The sequence below is a fragment of the Fringilla coelebs genome (assembly GCF_963513975.1).
Source record: "Fringilla coelebs genome assembly, chromosome: 3".
Classification (NCBI taxonomy): domain Eukaryota; kingdom Metazoa; phylum Chordata; class Aves; order Passeriformes; family Fringillidae; genus Fringilla; species Fringilla coelebs.
In genome coordinates, this window is record NC_140030.1 from 70,477,036 (window position 1) to 70,494,688 (window position 17,653).

General features: G+C 37.8%; 1 protein-coding gene across 2 annotated transcripts in view; it reads left to right on the forward strand.

The window, feature by feature from the left end:
* Positions 1-16,572, forward strand: part of ARID4B (AT-rich interaction domain 4B) — an 86,897-nt gene extending 70,325 nt beyond the window's left edge. For both annotated transcript variants that reach the window (XM_084202085.1, XM_084202086.1), the window contains 7 exons: positions 4,219-4,303; positions 5,011-5,203; positions 6,592-7,800; positions 9,629-9,739; positions 12,429-12,644; positions 14,038-14,184; positions 14,799-16,572. In XM_084202085.1, the coding sequence (XP_084058211.1) occupies positions 4,219-4,303; positions 5,011-5,203; positions 6,592-7,800; positions 9,629-9,739; positions 12,429-12,644; positions 14,038-14,184; positions 14,799-14,929 (2,092 nt within the window). In that variant the 3' untranslated portion in view covers positions 14,930-16,572. The remainder of the gene's footprint in view (positions 1-4,218; positions 4,304-5,010; positions 5,204-6,591; positions 7,801-9,628; positions 9,740-12,428; positions 12,645-14,037; positions 14,185-14,798) is intronic.
* The last annotated feature ends 1,081 nt before the right edge of the window (positions 16,573-17,653 follow it).

The following is a 17,653-nucleotide window of genomic DNA, read 5'->3' on the forward strand; positions in this document are numbered from 1 at the left end:
TTTTTTTAATTCTATCATTCTTCTGTTCCTTAAAGTTGACTTTCCTGTTTCCCCATTTGGTCAGGTGTGCCATTTAATGGCCTGTTCTTTAAACTCGTGAGTTGAAGTAGAAATCCTAAATAGCTACTAATGGTTCTTGTCACATGGTAATTTCAGTATCAGTCTGGAATTCAGAATAACTGTTTGTGTGGGCACAAACACATTCCTTAGGGTACTTGGAATGATGTTGGGTAAACTTAATACTCATCCTCATTAGTTGGGTTTTTTTTTTTTAAATGCTCCGGAACAGTGATATTAAGAACTGTGGAACTCTTTTTTTTTTGTTTGTTTTAAAGAATAAATAGAAAGTGCAGAAGCTGTACAGCATTGTGCTAAAGGATCTTGTATTACCTTCTGAGATTCAGGTGATGTGTGTGTCTGATAAAGGTCTCTGAATGGTAGTGTTCAGTGGAGCCTGACTTGTAGTCAGAGGGAATGGTAGAAATCTCTACCCTGTTAGAGGGACCTGTTTATGTTACCACATATTACCAGAAAAAGCAGAGAAATACAGAGAAACTTCTTCTGACAGACCAGTGATGTTCTGAATTACATGTAATTCACACATATTTGCTTTATATGTAACTAAAACTTCTTTGGGGCCTATGGTGCCAGTTCCTTCTGTTGTAATTTTAATCTTCAGCTCCCAGTTAAAGAACAGTTCATTACGTGTTTGAGGTGACTTTCTTCTGCACTATATTCCCAGTAATTAGTGGGTGCATATTTAAAAAACATTTAGATTGATGAAAATGTGTGTCATTATGGTACAACATCACAAGACAAGTTATTCTTGAATGTTTCAAATGTTTCAAGCTGAGACTTACTATTTTCAACACTCCTTTCCTTCAGAAATCTGCATGTGAAAATACTGATTTCTGTCTAAGTTTGTTGAAAGATTATTTCATATACAAATTTTATACTTTGCAGTCAACCACTGAAATGAAATGTGCAGCAAAATTTCTGGTCCTGGAGAGTAATGTATGTCATTGGGGGGCAAGGAAGGGATTATTAAAAAAAACAAACAAATAAAATAAAAAAAAAAAAACAAAAAAAAGAAATTAGGCAAGTTAGAATCGCCATCTAATATTCCAGTATTTGAGTATCAGACTAGTTTTTCTCCTTTCTTTGATCACAGAAAAAAAAAAACCAAAAACCTCCCTTTTTAGCAGCTACAGATAGTATACTGGACCTTTTCAGTGAATTTGCCAAGACTTGCTATCTCCTTGAGGTTACTTGTGCTTCTGAGAAAAGTGCTACCTTTGCTAGTATAAATCTAGTCTGGACAAGTGTGCTATCTTCCTTGTTTCTCCTCTAGTACTTTTGTGGAAGATCGACTGTGCAGCCTCTGAGAGTATGTTGTGGTGCATTTTATCTTGCAAGTAGTGCCTGTGAGTGTAATAGTATCAGTACATACTCTGATGCAAGGTGCTTTTCCTTGTCTTCATTTTGGTAAGGCAAGGGGATTTTCTTTATGAAAGCATTCCAGGATTTCATGTGAAACCTGTTTTTAAAAAAATAAGTAAATAATAATTCCTCATTAAACCCCCCATCTTGATTTTCAAAGACATCTGTGTCACCTCTTTTAGGAGCAGCTCTCCATATTATCTCCTTCCTCCCCACTCTTACCTGCTCACTTTAGGGTGGCGAAGCTAGTACATGTGAAAGAGAGCACTGCAGTAAAACAACCCAGGTCCTCTGAAAGTACATGCTTCTTGTAATGAGAGCTGAAGAACTTTTTTGATAATATTTTTGGGTTAATTTTGTTTTGTGAACAGACTGTCCAAAGTAAGATTAGTGATGAAGTAAGCGTTCATATGTTAGCAGGTGCAATTCTAGAAAGAGGCTCTAGTCTGAGTCACACACCCCATTTTAGATGCAGCTTTCAGGGTGCTTCTCCGTCTTGCAGGGGAGGAGAATGTAATTTAGGGTCAGCTTGTCAGCTGTGATTTGGAATATATCTTTTTTGCAGGATCTGTTTGAGCCTGGGGTCCAGTTGTCCCAGGTTTAGGCAAACCATATGTATTTGATATGTGAATAGTGAAGGGAACTGTGTGATGCAAAGGTGTGAAGTGTGGGGCAGCTGATTCCCTGGAGAAAATGGGAGATTTCTGTGTCCTCCTCGCTGGGTCTGCGTGCGGTTTTGGGTGCAGTCAGGAGTAAAGCAGGATACGCTCTGGCCAGCAGCTGTGACTGTCACACATTAGTGTTCCAACTTGTGCTCCTTGAGATGAGGGCTTGCATGACCACCCTTTCTAGTCCATGATGTTTAGGACTCTGTGGTATGGAGAGGTGTTCTCTTCATATTCTGCACTTCTCTGCTTTGGTTCAGTGTGCCCCCATGTCTGTCAGCTCTTGCCCCAACAGGCACTGCAGTTGCTGTGAATCTCAGACAGTGTGGGCTGTGCACAGACTTTGCATAGGAGGAAGATTGATTTCGTATTGGAGATGCATAAGAATGAGTGAATACAAATTTGGTATTCTAGCAATGTGGTTGAGGCAGAAAGGACACTGTCAGAATCCCCACTTTTCACCATGTGTTTGTCAGGTCCTAGTGCTGTTTTCCTGCATTTATTTAGATCTAATAAAATTCTCCTGCGTTTCTCTGGGTCACAAAGTCCATTTGGCAGGCACTTCATGGTATTCCTTGTGCAAAACATGTCTTCATCTTGAAGAAAGAGTGCTTCACAAAAAGTTTCCCACAGTCTCACAGAATATGGGATTTTTCCATATGAGCAAGTACTCTGTAGAATTGTATTTCAGTTTTAAACCTGTTTACTGACATTTCACCTGGTAATGACAGTGTAATAGTGCAATGACAGTGGTGTCTGCAGCAGTGTAGGCAGTCTTGGTCTATCGTAGTCTGCATGGTCTGCTCTGAGGTTTTGTAGTTTTTGTTGTCACATGGAGGTGAAAAAGCAGTAAAAATTGTTTTGGAAAGATGTTTTTCAGACTGCTGCTATTTCATTTTTCGCTGTATTATGATGTGACATTTAAGTTAGTAGAATACAGTATTTAGCTTCTGAAATCCCTTGTGTAGATCAAAACGTATAATATGTAGGAAAGCAAGTTGGAAACTTGCATTTTTTCCCTAAATATTTTTAATTCATGTCAATATTGTGAATATAATTGACAGTGGTTGCAAAGAAGCTGAATTAGGACTATGTCAGTAGTCATATATCAAAATTATGATCAAGTAAGCCCAGCTGGAAAGCCAGCATGGTGACTGTGCTCAACTCCATCTTGTATGAGTTTTTTTTAGTTTTTTAAGTTTGGGGTTTTTAAAGTTGATTTTTTCCTCTCTATTTTTTTATGTTTACCTAGGAGGATCAGAATTTGTTTGTATGTACATTCAGGTTAAAGTTAATACCAACTAATTTTTAACTGAACTGTTTCTTATGTATGTGGTTCTTGAATTTACAGTTTAAGTAGTAAAACAGCTTATTGTTATTAGGAGGAAAAAAATTGATTTAAATGACCCTTGACTTTTTCAGAAATACACAATCTGTCAAGCACAGTACCATAGTTACAGTATATTCTTACTAAGAATGTACTTTGGTCTTGGATTTGTACTTAACAGGTCCAGTCTTGAATAACAAGATGCCTGTTGTTTATATCTTGGTGTTATTTAGTATATTTTTATTTAGTATCACTCTATTACTAAGTGGAAACCTTGAACAAAAAGGGAACTGAAAATTGTCCCTGTGAAGTCAGTGACTCAAAGCTGGTGACTCCAAAGGGTTACTCACTCTAGATAACTCTCTGCAGTCACTCAGGATCAAAAGAGTTTATTTTTATTAACTGCTCACATTTTATGTAGTTGAAAGGATTTATTGTATTGTTATTTTATTGTTAAGGTTTTACAGTGTATAAATAGGAAGTATACCTTTTAGAGGGCTGTACGATTTCTCATTCAGGTAGTTTTTTTACTTGCAAGCATGGATTTCTACTGTTCTGTGCAGACTGGAAAATAGGTATTGCATTTACCCCTCAGTGGGAAAAGACGCTAATCCTCTGAACCTTAGCTGAAACTTCACAGACTTGAGAATTCCACAAATTACTTGATTCAGATTCCAGTTCTGTTTTTATATGGCTGCTAATTCTCTTTTTTCTTAGTTAAATTTCTACTGTGATGTGATTATCTGCTTAAAATGATAAACGTGTATGATTTCTTTTTCTCTTTAGGTACGATGAGTGGATAAAGGCAGACAAGATAGTGAGACCGGCTGACAAAAATGTACCAAAAATTAAGCATCGAAAGAAAATAAAGGTAGTTTTTCTCCCTTTTCTCTCTCATTGCTCCATGTGTTAGTTTGATACATAGTTAAGTAATCCTTGCCTCCCTTCCTGACCTTTTGATTGGCTTACAAATGCTTATCAAGGAAAGCAACTTCATAGCCTTTAAACATGGATACTTTTTCATCATGAGTTTGGCATTTCTCCTTTTAAATGTACAGAAATAAATGAGGAAGATACAGATTATTGTCAGTGTTGGGAGCCAGCTTGAGAGGGGTGAAATTTGAGATCTCTGATTCTGCAGTGCAAATCTGTGGACTAGTCCATGTGCATGGGACTCTATAATTTTATTGCCAAGATTTTTTTCAAAATTAATTCTTTCACATCTGATATTTAAGCTTAGATGATGACATATTTCTTGGACAGTGGGCTGCAAGGAAGCTTTTCCTTTTGCCACTGCTGAGCCTAGCATGCTACAGTGCCATTTCTACTCAAGCAGTGGTTGTGTTTGTTTTCCCATTGGTTTTAGTGTTGACAAAGCCATCCCTGTCTTCAGTAGAAAGTTGGCATGAAGTGTAGGAAGGTGTTTGTAGTCCTTGAAACAAAGAGGAGAGCTTTCCTCTACAGACGAAATGTTTAAGATAACTGTAGGCATTGTTTCATTGTAATCCATTATAAGATGTGTGCATTGTAATCCATTATAAGATGTGAGAAGAGTTTTTGTATCTTTTTTTCACCTAGAATAAAACTGACAGAGAGAAGGAAGAGAAGTATTCTCCTAAACCTTGCAAATTGCGACGTTTGTCAAAACCCCCCTTTCACACCAGCACATCACCAGAGACTGGGTCCAAACTTGACAGCACTGAAGCCAAAAATACTGAACAAGCTCCAGTTAAATCAATAGAAATTACTTCTGTCATTAATGGGCTACAAGGTATTGTACTTAAAAGCTTTTTCTAATTCTGTAAATGGCCTTTAAACAGGAGTAAACGACAACCTAGAATAACTGATGCAACTAAATGCTTGAGTCTGTATGGCTAATTATAACATCATCTTCAGAACAGAAATAGCCCTTGGACAAAAGCAGTGTTGGCAGTTTCTGTGAATTCAGTGTGTTAACGGTCATTACATTTTGTGTTGCTGTCCTTTTTTTTGTTTGATATAGAGCTTTTTGCTTCCTATCTAATTTCTAAATTTTTAATTTTTGATTTACCTAAGCTATAGGACCCATTACTCATATCTGCATGTCTGTTGCTAGCACTGTGTTCCCCTGCCCACTCATTTACAGCAGCATTTTAATACCTACTTGCTTCTCTTCATTCTTAGTTTAGAGCACGCTTCCAGAGAAGGAAATTATGTATGGTATAGGTAGTTTGCCGCAAACTTCTGTGGAAGCTGTGTGAATTTAATAATCATTCCAACTTATTTGAACTTGGATGACACTGGCCACTGGATTCCAAAACTGTAGGTAGAATAACAATCAACATAATCTGTAATGCTTCATTTCCTTAGGAAATGAGAAACAAAACCCAGTTAGTGATGACACTATTATTAGTGTGATAATTAATCTGTAATTAACTTTACAAATCAAGGAGTTGCATATATATATATATTTGAGCCAATTCCTGTGTTTCTCCTTGAATCCGTATCTTTTTGCACTGGATGAGATTGTTGTTCATTCCTTTGGGATTATATATCTTCGTTCTTCTCTGAGTTTCTTTGTTGCTGACCCTGAATTTTCTTGCAGTTGTCCTACATTCTTCTTGTCCATTTCTTTCCCTATGTGCTTTTCTTTATTGCTTTCACTTCCTTTTTTCCAGGCTGATCATCAAATTGGTTGGTTGGTTTGTGTAGACAGTATCCAATGTGTCTGGTGTTATGTCCTTTACACTCTGGATTTTCCAGGGAAAATGATGTCTGTTATGAGCTTTGGAAAAAAGGCAGATAACGGTAGTATTTGTCACCCATAAGAACTCTGTAAGGGCATCTTCAGTTACTGGTTTGGGTGCAGAAGTTGGTATCGTATGTATTTATGCACTCTATGCTTTGTCTACCTGTTCAGAAATTCCTGGAGATGAACTGTATAACAGAGAATCTTCCTTGTTTCTAATCTAGCCATTATACCATGAGTTTTTAAACTCTTCAGGAAGTACCATTTAAGAGAGAGACTGCTAGAGATCCCTGTAGCACGTCTTCATATCTGTACAGTTTCCTTTAGTTGTGTTTTTTTTGTTTTTTGTTTTTCAGTAATTCTTTGTAATCAGAATCAAGACAAACCTTTCTTGTTTTGTTTTTGTTTTGTTTGGATTTATTTTTAATTAGCTTCTGAAAGTTCAGATGATAGTGAGCAAGAAGATGACCAAAGTGCCCTGAATGTTCATGCTGATGGCAAAGAGGAATCTCAGCCTGAAGCTGTCGGCCAAGATAAAAATGAACTCCGTCTAAAAGAACAGAGCGGTTCATCCCTCCCAGAAGAAACTAAAGCTCTTACAGATGCAGTGGTGCCCAAGTCTGTATCCAAGTCTCCTGAAAGATTGCGGAAAGAGATGGAAGAGTTATCTGAAGATAGTGATTCTGATGGAGAAGATGAAGCCACAAAGAAGAGAAAGGATGGAAAGAAGGAGATCGTGGACAAAACAGCAAAACCACAAGTGAAGCGTGGTAAACGAAGACACTGTGTTGCAGAGGAGTCCTTAAAGACCATGTCACCTAATAGAAAGGATGAGAAGTCCAAAAACAAAGACTCCCTTAGTTTAGAAAACAGCAGTAACAGCTCCTCGGATGAAGATGAGGAAGACAAATCTAAACTGAAAATCACTCCAACGAAAAAGTACAACGGACTGGAGGAGAAAAGGAAATCTTTACGGACAAGTACTTTCTACTCTGGATTTTCTGAAGTGGGAGAGAAAAGAATAAAGCTTCTAAATAACTCTGATGAAAGACTTCAGAACACCAGAGCAAAGGATCGAAAAGATGTGTGGTCAAGTATCCAAGGCCAGTGGCCAAAGAAAACGCTGAAGGAGCTGTTCTCAGACTCTGATACTGAGGCTGCTGCTTCTCCTCCACACACTGCTCCTGAGGATGCTGTGGCAGAGGGGCAGCTTCAGACTCTTGCAGAAGAAGGCATTTCTTTGCCTAACTGTGAACTTGAAAAATCTTTGCCAGCAAGTGTGGATGTTAAACCTGTTGAGGAAAAACCGACTGAAGTGGGTGAGAAGAAGGTTGAATTTCCAAGCAGCGGCAGCAATTCAGTGCTAAATACGCCTCCGACAACTCCTGAGTCGCCTTCCTCTGTAACTGTGACGGAGTCCAGCAGACATCAGTCCAGTGTCACTGTCTCTGAGACGCTGCCACCAAATCAAGAAGAGATACGAAGCATCAAAAGTGAAACGGATAGCACAATAGAGGTGGACAGTGTGGCAGGGGAGCTGCAAGACCTCCAGTCTGAGGGAAATATTTCTCCAACAGGTTTTGATGCCAGCGTCAGCTCCAGTAGTAGTAATCAACCAGAGCCAGAGCATGCTGAAAAAGGTAAAGGAAAGGGTAAAGAGAGCTGTCTCCAACCTAACCAGCTCTTATTTCTAACATTGCTGATGTGTTTTCATTCCGTTTTGATTATGGTGCAGGGAAGTTAGTTGTTGCAGGAAGTAGTAGCCTGCTGTCCATTTCAGATGTGTGGAAATGGCATAATCATCTCGTGAGTAAAATGTAATCTGCCAGCAAGTTTATTGGCTTTTCATTTGAAATTGTGGTGGTTTCACCGAGGGACAAAGGATAAAAGAATGAAGCTTATACTGGATATGGCAAAAAAGCCCAAAGCAAACTGTAATAGCTTGTGTGAGGAACACTTACTGTAGCAAGATGGAAGCATTTTCAGCACTGCCCTTAGAAGCAGGAGATGCTTTTCTTGCATAAAATGTGATTCTCTGTAAGTTGGTTGTTTTGGGGGAGAAAGTCCTCTTACCGCTAGGGTGCTTAGGCAGTCATTTCTAATTTGTATATTTCCAGAACATTAACTTCATAAGATTCAAGTCAAGCTGATAAAAGCATTGACCTTTTCAGCTATGTTTCACTTTCATATGTGATTTTTTTGGATTGAAGTTCCTTTCCTGAACCCACTAGAGAGTGGGGGATAATAAACACTTGTGCACATGATGTCGCTGTACTGCTGCCTGCTTTTTAACTGCTGGCAAGACAAGATCCAAAAGCTTTTTCCTGAAAGTGCCTAGCTGTTTTGCAGTTCATCAAAAGTACAGCTACTTTCACTGTGTTGTAGTGGCTAAAAATTATGGACACAAAGGAAGAAAATACATTTTGTATACAAACCTGAGACAGAAGTGGGTTTTCTTAGCTCAGTGAATTTTGGCTAGCAATTAGCTATTTTTTTCCAAATGCCCTTAAAGGTGTGTTACCTTCAGTGTTGTGTTGGAAATGATCTTCTGATAGTATGCAACAAAATGTGTTTCCTTAGAGAGTTTGGAAGATGTCACTGTATCCCTCTTAATAAATACACCTGTATTGCTTTGCTGATTAAAGCTGTGTAGGTTTAGAACTTAAGTTCCTTGGGGTTTTTTATATTGCCACTTGAAAGACCAATTACACGATTGTAAAAGAGAATTTTTAAATGCATTAAACTTTAAGTTCCTCTCTGATTTTGTCAGCATGTTGCCTGTTTCAGAAAATTAGGTTCCTTAATTTAAGTTGTTTTATTCAAGGGGTCATTCTTAATCTGTAAGTCACAGGGTTGTGAAACTTTGAAGAAGTTCTAAAACACTCTTTTAGCAGGTGTACTAGAATCCTTCCATGTTCCTTTTCTTTTTCCCCTGGTAGTCACAAATACCAATAGAATTTTTCCCTTGTTTATCTTTCTTTTCTTGTTGTTTTTTAGTTTCTTTTAACATTATCTAGGATCCTTTTTAAGACCTTCAAGCAATGTAATTACTGATTACAGATTATGGCTTTGTTTTTTTCTCACAGCTTCCAAGTACAGCAAACTTTTAAAAACATTTTTTTAGTCCTAGTAGGTCTTGATAACTTTTAAAATAAATGTATTCTTATTTAATTTACAGTATTAAAAAATAGTAAACCCTTGTGGTTCAAGAGAAATTCTGGTGATGCATATGGGAAAGTAATTTGGAAGCATCATACATGTGCACTCTGTGCAAAGAAACTTTGTCTGCCTTCCATTGTCTTTCACCTCCTCTTGTCAATATAATTAGAAAACTGAGCTGCATTAAGGATAGGCAGGAACAGTTGCATTGTTGTCTACAAACTTAAGCTTTGAAGTGTTTTGTGGGAGGAGTGGAAGCATTTATTTAATTTCGATTTCTTTATTTTTTTTTTATTTTCCCAATTGTAGTCTGTACAGGCCAAAAAAGACTTAAAGATGCTCAGGGAGGAGGCAGCTCTTCAAAAAAGCAGAAAAGAAGCCACAAAACATCTGTGAACAGCAAAAAGAAGAGTAAAACTAGTAAGTACAGCTTCGTGTGAAATAAAAGGTGTGAAAGTAGCATGTCATTTGTTCAGCTGATTGTAGGAGATGAAGTCAGTTAATAAAAAATGCATTAGGACAAAACATTCTCATCAGGGAATTCTTAACTGTTTAGATGAAGAAACTGCTCTACCTAAACACCAGAGGGTTTTTAAATGTCTTGTACTATTTCTGGGCCTATTTCTAAGAGCTCCTTAATATTTTGTAATTCAGGAAAACCAAGAAGAGTGAGTATTTCACACATGGCAGAATTGGGACAGGTATCTCTGTATCATGATAGCTGCCTGCTTTAGAGGAGAGACTGGGCCCTGAAGGAAATTATATTCTCTATTTTCTGCAAGATGGGTTTTTGGAGGTTAATATCTCTACCCTGTAGCAAATATGAGATATAGTTCCAGAAGAATATAGATTCTTGTTTTCTTCCTGTGCTGTTACATCTAGAGTAAAAAATGCAGTTTTTGCAGTTTTTTGTAGTTGTAGTAGCTAATTGGAATAGAAACTACAGTACTGGGTAAGGGAAGCTTAATAAAAGCAGAGGTGTGTTAGGTTTGTTAGGGTATGCACAGGAGTTTGGGAGACAATGAGATCAATTACAGCTTCACTGTTAATAAAAAAATACCAGGAAACAGCTAGAGACTGAAGCCTGGAGGATAACTGTAAAAAATGGAATTAAAGCAAGGATAAAAAGCATATGACATGCCTTTTTTCCTATCTCTCCCCCAGCTTCCCTTCCCTCTTTCTGTTAACAACTTTTACAAAAAGTCTTGCTAGTCTAGTATTTGCTTTCACCCCACCTGTCTTTCATGGTCATTGATCTCCTCTTCATATTTTTTCATCCTTTTAAATTTCATTTTACTGGTCTCCTCCTTTCATAACCCTTATTCTTACCCTCACTCCAGAAATTAAAGTAACCAAACAAACTGAATTTGCAGAACAGACACACCATTTTAAGCCTTGCTTTATTCCCCTGGATTTGGTGCATTTACCCCTTTTTCTCAATCTCTGTCTTCATCAAGATGTAATACTTCAAAGCTACTACCACGTAGTCTTTGGTGTGTGCTTTTTTTGTTAGACTTCAGGCACTACTGGATGTAATAAGGAAAATTAATAGATAAAATGTGATTCAGCTGAAAGCAAGAAAAAAAAAAGCTTTTGACAAAATTCCAAATTCCTGTGTATCTGTTAACCTGCTTCTGTGGTAGCTTCAGCTCTTGCCTTTGCATTAAACTATCGAATTCAGGGTTCCCCCAACGTAGGGAATGATTGGCATCTGACTCCATTGATTCAAATGCTGAACAATTGCTTTATTAAAGCTATATCATATGACATTAATACTATACTATATTAAAGGGATACTATACAACAAAGAATACTAAAGAAAACCTGTGACTGTCTCAGGACAGCCAGGACACAGCTTTGAGTGATTGGCCAAGGAAACAAAACAATCCTCAGCAGAATCCAATTGACAAATCACTTCAGGTAAACAATCTTCCTAACACATTCCACATGTGCAAAACAACAGGCACAGCAAGAAGACCTAAGAATAGTTTTCTCTTCTCCTCTCTTTGCTTCTCCAGGAATAAACCTGAGAGAGAGAATTATCTCTGTCCCTGTTCAGAGAATGTTAATACCACATTAAACCAATACCAACATGCAGCTGGCCAAGCTCTTTCATACTACATGTCTTGGGTGTTGAGTTTCGCCTCTGTATATCACCAGATCATAAAGGCTAAAAGGTTCAGGGCTTATTTTGTCATCACGTGGGGCAGGTACAACTGAGGCATACATTTTTCTTAATAAATATAAATTCAATGTGTTTTTAAAAACAACTCTAACAATTGAGGTTCTGCAGATTTTCTAGGCATTTTATTCCACTGCTTTGCTAGAATTCTGTTAAATGACAGTTGCTTGTGCCTGCTTTCACGTCAGTTGTATTTTAGTAATGCTAAAAAACTTCAGCCTTTCAATCATTATTCATAAGTCTTGTCTTTTAGATAGGTTATTTTGTTACTATCCTTTGAATGGTTTGATTAAAAACATGTGTTCAGTTCAGCCTGTTGCTTTAAAGTTTTTTCAGCATGAGGTAAAGTTCTTCTGTTATGGGTCAGCAAAAGATCTTTATCCAAAATTTAAAAATTGTATCATCATGTCTGAGAAATTTGTAGAGTATGTCACAGATGTTCATATTATTGATAGTGATTCTAGTAAAGGAAAATTAAAATAAAGGTGACATAAGGCTAAGAAAAGGCCGTGTTTGCTCTGATTTCTGCTGCACGTGTCCTAAAAATACAATCAAAGGTCTGTCTGTAACTGTTAGCTCTAAAATGGGATAGAGGTTTATATATTGAATACTGCATTAGAAATTGATGTTTACATCAGAAAGAGGTAAACAGGAGATGGGCCATAATAATCAGTCTTGTGAACTCTTAGAAAAAGTACAGCCCTGTGAGCAGGCAGATGTGGTTCATTTTGTCCCCATTATATACCTGGTTGTGCTTCAGTGATGCAAAGAGCATCAAGCCAAGCTGCCACACCAGGACGGATTCTGTTTTAAAGTAAAGGATTTAGGTCGAATAAATTCCCATTGTATGAAAATCAGCACGGAGATTGCTTGTGACAAGCTTTAGTGTGGGCTTTGTTTTGTAACAATATCTTTTTGTTTCTTCAGCAAACAGCAGCGACAGTGATGAACTATCTGCTGGTGAAAGTGTGTCCAAGTCCCAGTCAGCAAAATCGGTTTCTACTGGTATGAAATCTCACCAAACCAAATCACTCACAAGAACACAGTCTCCAGGAAAATGTGGTAAAAATGGAGAGAAGGAGTCTGATCTCAAAGAGCAGAATAATCGTTTGCCCAAAGTTTACAAGTGGAGCTTTCAGATGTGTAAGTATTTTCTCAAAAACATACCTAGCTCTTGTTGAGACGCTTGGGTGATCGATTCGTAATTTTTTCCCCATCCATTTTGCATTATTGAACCAGCACATGTTTGCTATTTCTAGGACTAAGAACTTCCACTCTGTTTGTTTCAGTCCAGCTACTGGTCCAGCTAGGGGTGAGCAGTGTGGAAAGAATCCTGCCTAACCCTGTCTGACCCTATCTGTCTTCCCGTCTGAAAAACAGATCAGTGGCTTATCAATTCCCTCATATTAGTGAAACTTACCAATTGAATCTGACTTTGCTGGCTTTTTTTTTTTATTTTTAATTTCCTCCCCAGCCCTGAATGTCAGCATTAGTCTACTTTTAAATGTATTTTTTCCCAGTAGTTCTTCACAATCAAGTTACATTTTGGTGCTCTTCAGGAGTACGTAATGTAAAAGGTCTTTATTGTCACTTACTTCCCTGTTGAGATTCATTGAACACTTTCCTGGTGCAACACATGTGAGGGGCTTTTGCTCCTTCCTTTCTTTTTACCTTGGCTACACTCCACATGCTAAAGTTGCTCGGCAGAAGTTGGCTCTATGGAGTGCTCTTTGACATATTTCCTGCTGTAGCTGAATCAGACACTTGAGCTTTCCTCATTTTCCCACAGCCTAATACAGTTGTGACTTTTGGTCCTTTAGTGCTGCCCTCATTACAGGTTGATGTGTAGTGCATTTTGCACCTCACAACAGTTTAAGTGATTCTTAAATGCTTTTGAATTGAGTGTCTCCTGTGTGGCTCCTTTGGACTGAACCAAGAGTTTCTCCTGCCCGTGCTACCCACTGTGTGTGCCATGCTGTGGAGAGCTCCCAGCTGGAAACAGCCAGAGGGGCAGCTCCTGCGCTGGCCATGTCCAGCATGGTTGTCCTGTATGGTTTTTCCTTATGGCACATATACCAGGGACTCCACCAGAACCACCCCACAGCTGTGCACATTGCTGTTGTAACCTGCTTGTTTTGTACCAAGACAAGTCAAGCAAGGCTGACCTTCCCTGCTGTCTGGGAATCCAGCAAGGACTGAAAGCAGCAGGCTCAAAGCTAGTTTTGGCCCTGATGTTTTCATCCCTTGTCTTAATTTTTTTATCCTTTTCTTCCTGATGGGGAAGGGAATGCATCTTTTTTCTTCTCCCAGTTCCTTAAAAAGTCCCCAAAAAGTGTATGGCAGTATCTTTTAAAGAATAATAAAAAGTGAACAGATTTGGGGTGATAAAGAGCAGTTGCTGCTGCTGTTTCTTAGCTGTGCTGTCTGCTAGCTCAAAGCACATCACTATGGTTAGAGTACCTTCCACTTCACTAACATCCAGAAGTGTTTGGAAATGCTTCAATACAATAATTAATAGAGATTGTTTAACTTGCAGCTGACTTGGAAAATCTGACTAGTGCTGAGCGCATAACAGTTCTCCAAGAAAAATTACAAGAAATCAGGAAACATTACCTGTCCTTGAAATCTGAGGTGGCTTCCATTGACCGAAGAAGAAAGCGCTTAAAGAAAAAAGAGCGGGAAAGTGAGTGCTGGAAACTAAATTCTGCGTTTAGAGGGCTTAGTTGCATGTGATGTTAAGGGACTGAATAATTTGCTGGGAGATGTGTGTCATCAGGAGTGTGGTTTTGTTTGGGTTTTGGGAGATGCTGTGTGCAGGTATTTTATGACCATTAGAAGGATCAGATGCCCAGTGACTCTGGAGAGGGAAGAGCGTTACCAAGGTGTGCAATCTGTTTAATGTTCTTAAGGCATAACCACTTCATACAGGAAAAAATATACAGAAAATAAACTTTTCTGAGCAGTGAACAAAGGGTATTAATAACTTCTAATTTTTCTTCCCATTACAGATAAATTTACTGTAGTGTTGCTTGTGGACCTAGTTAGTGCTTTCCCCTTGAGATAAGGGATTTATTCCATGACTTTAAGGGAGACCAGTTCACTTGAGTGTTTGCTACACAAACAGGCAGTGGAGACTGGTTCCTTTCCCATTGCAAGGCATTGGTTGCTGGAGTCAGTATGTACCAGTGCTTGCTGCTGGAAAACATGTTTATTGCTTGATTTATGAATAAAGCAATAAACATGTTTATTGCTTGATTTATGAATCTCTATAACCTGTGTTTTCCTTTTCCTGTGCAGGTGCTGCTACTACATCATCTTCCTCCTCATCACCTTCCTCTAGTTCCATTACGGCTGCAGTTATGTTAACGTTAGCAGAACCATCTATGTCAAGTTCATCACAGAATGGAATGTCAGTTGAGTGCAGGTGACAGCAGGACTTGCCAAAGCACTTTGCACTTAATGGCTGCTGAGGGCCACTCTTTTTTTTTCCTTTTTTTTTTTTTTTATACTGCACAGTGGCACAAAATTCAGACAAGCACTATTTTGTATTTAAAGTTGTTTCTTGACAAGCTAACTTTGCACTTAAGTGCACTTTTATGAAGAAAAAGTACAACAAACTGCTTTTCCTCAAGCAATAATTGTTTCCAACTTGTCTGGGAATTGTAAGTCTAGTGACTCGAAGGCCTTCCACTGTGGCAAATGGAGGCTGTTCACTGCCTGTAGAGACAGGACAATAAGTATATAGTTGTTGGGATGATCTAAATCAATGTGGTAAGGCTTACTGTATTCCCTGGTATTTTGTTAAAGCTGGAACATTTGATATTTTTCCATTTATTTATGACAAATATTGAAAATATTTTCATTTGTACAAGCTAATTGTTTTTTAACTGCTAAGTCACCTTATAGTGGCTTTAATTGTATACGTCAAGCACATCTATTCAAAACCTGCAGTTAGTAGGATGTCTGACATCAGTCCTGATAACCAAATATGAGGATTCCTTTTAAAAGAAAAAAAAAAAAAAAAAAAGACTGACTAATGTTTACAGGTTTGAATTAGGCTTAAGTAGGTTACTCTGGGTTTTAAGAACCCGTTAATTGGAATGAAACTACTGTACTTTGCCATTTTTCTATAAAACAGTATTTTTTTTTAATTTTGATAAAATACATTATGAAAAAGAAAGAAAATGGCTAACAAACTGTATTAAATCTTAATGTATAAAGATTGTATTCAGCCAGTTTAAAGTGTATATTTATTCATAATGGATTATAACAGGTATATTTTTGTGTTTTCTTGTAAATGTTTCTTTTCCCCTTAAAGCAACAAATATTTCATTTGTAATGCTTATTTTATTACGAGCTTCTAGGAGAGGACTTCAAGAGGGAGCAAGGTGTGAGGTTATAATTTGTGGTTGCTGATACCAACACTGCCACAAAAGGGTAGTTGTTTTTAAAATAACTAGCTAGCTGAGTGGTAGATGTTTAATTTTTTAAATGCCTTGTACAAATTCCAAAACCAACTTCAAAATGTTTTCACTTGTATTGATTTTATGTTGAATGGATCCCAAGCTCTCTCCTGTCAATTCTATACCTTTGTAAGACATTTGTATATTGCGGAAGTGTTCATTCAAGCTATTTAATACCTGGCACTGTTAATACACAGTACTTTATTGTACAGATTGTTTTACTGTTTTAATTGTAGTTCTGTGTACTTCTTTTGCCTGGGGAAATAGGGGCTGGCATGTTTTTCTTTGTTTTCTGGCAATACAACATGTAAGAATTTGAAGCATTTTGTTTGTAGATGCTAGAGTGTCAGAATCCTTTTCATTTGACTTTTCTAAGAAAAGCATTTTCAGTCTTCGTAGTGTGCGCTTAAGGTTATAACTGATTTTATTGAAAATGGTTTCAAAGTATTCAGAATTGTACAGGACTGTAAAAATTTGTTGACAGACATTGAAGGAAAAGCTTATAGAAAAAAGCTATAAAATATATATTAGGTTCTGCAGAAAATGGAGAGTTATGTAATATATTGTACAAATGTAAGCAAAGGCCTCTGAAATAAAATGCCATAGTTTGTGAATCCCTGATTTTGTTTCTAACAGTTTAATTAAGCAACTGTAGCATGTTCGTGAAAGTTACATCAAGCTGCAGAATCAATTTAGCAAATGATCTTTGGTGTGCTGTAATGGACATAGAAAGGTAAGATAGAGCATGTGCATTTGCCTAATTTTCTTCTTAGTGATTAATTCAAATCCATCCTCTTTTTCAGCAGAAGGCAAAAGCATGGCCCATAATTAGGCAGAGCCAGTTGAAACAAGCTACTGGCTGTAGTTCAGGCAACCAAAATACTGTTACACCTGCAAAGTGACAAATTACTGATGAGACTGACAGTAACAACCCATGATAAATACGCTTTGGAAACGTTGACTGTATTAAAAATTACGATGATCCAAGACTACAGGGGTAATTTTAATATTTTCAGTGAGGCTACTAAGAGGATATTTTCACCTGTTTAGTGGAATCAGAGTCATGGTAGTTCAGTTCTGCTTTTCCGTTTCAGTAGGCATAAGGGGAATGGATGTAACTGGGAACTACATCTGGGTGAGCAAGATTCAAATTCAGCTCTTCACTCACTGCTAGTTCTTGATCAGCTCTCAGCTTTAGTGCCAGCATATTTGCTTTAATGTGACAATTACTGACTCTATGATCTGGTGGGGGGATTTGTTTAACTTTTTAAAACAGGGATCATTAGTCAGCTCCCTGCTCGTAAGACAAGTTTTTGCATAAATAGGATTTTTGATTTTCTGTGATACAGAGATTATTTAATTTTCATAATATTTCTGATGCAGTTTAGTGGCTACTCAAACATTTGTCTGAACATGTTACATTGCACCTCTTCTGTGAAGCTTGTCTGTAAGTGGTGCTCTCCAGATTCATGGAACCACTTGTCTCCCAGTAAGTAACAAAGGAAGGTAGCTTTGGCAAACTGTTAGCCAGGCAGTTTTATCCCATGTTCCAGTGGGTCAAATCTGAGCTGCTTTTCAGGGTACGTGCTGTACGCAGCTTTACACATGGGTGCATTCCCTGCCTGGCACGTGCACTGTGCTTGCAGCTGAGGCAGTTTGCCACTAGCAGTGCCTGCTGGGCTGAGTCTG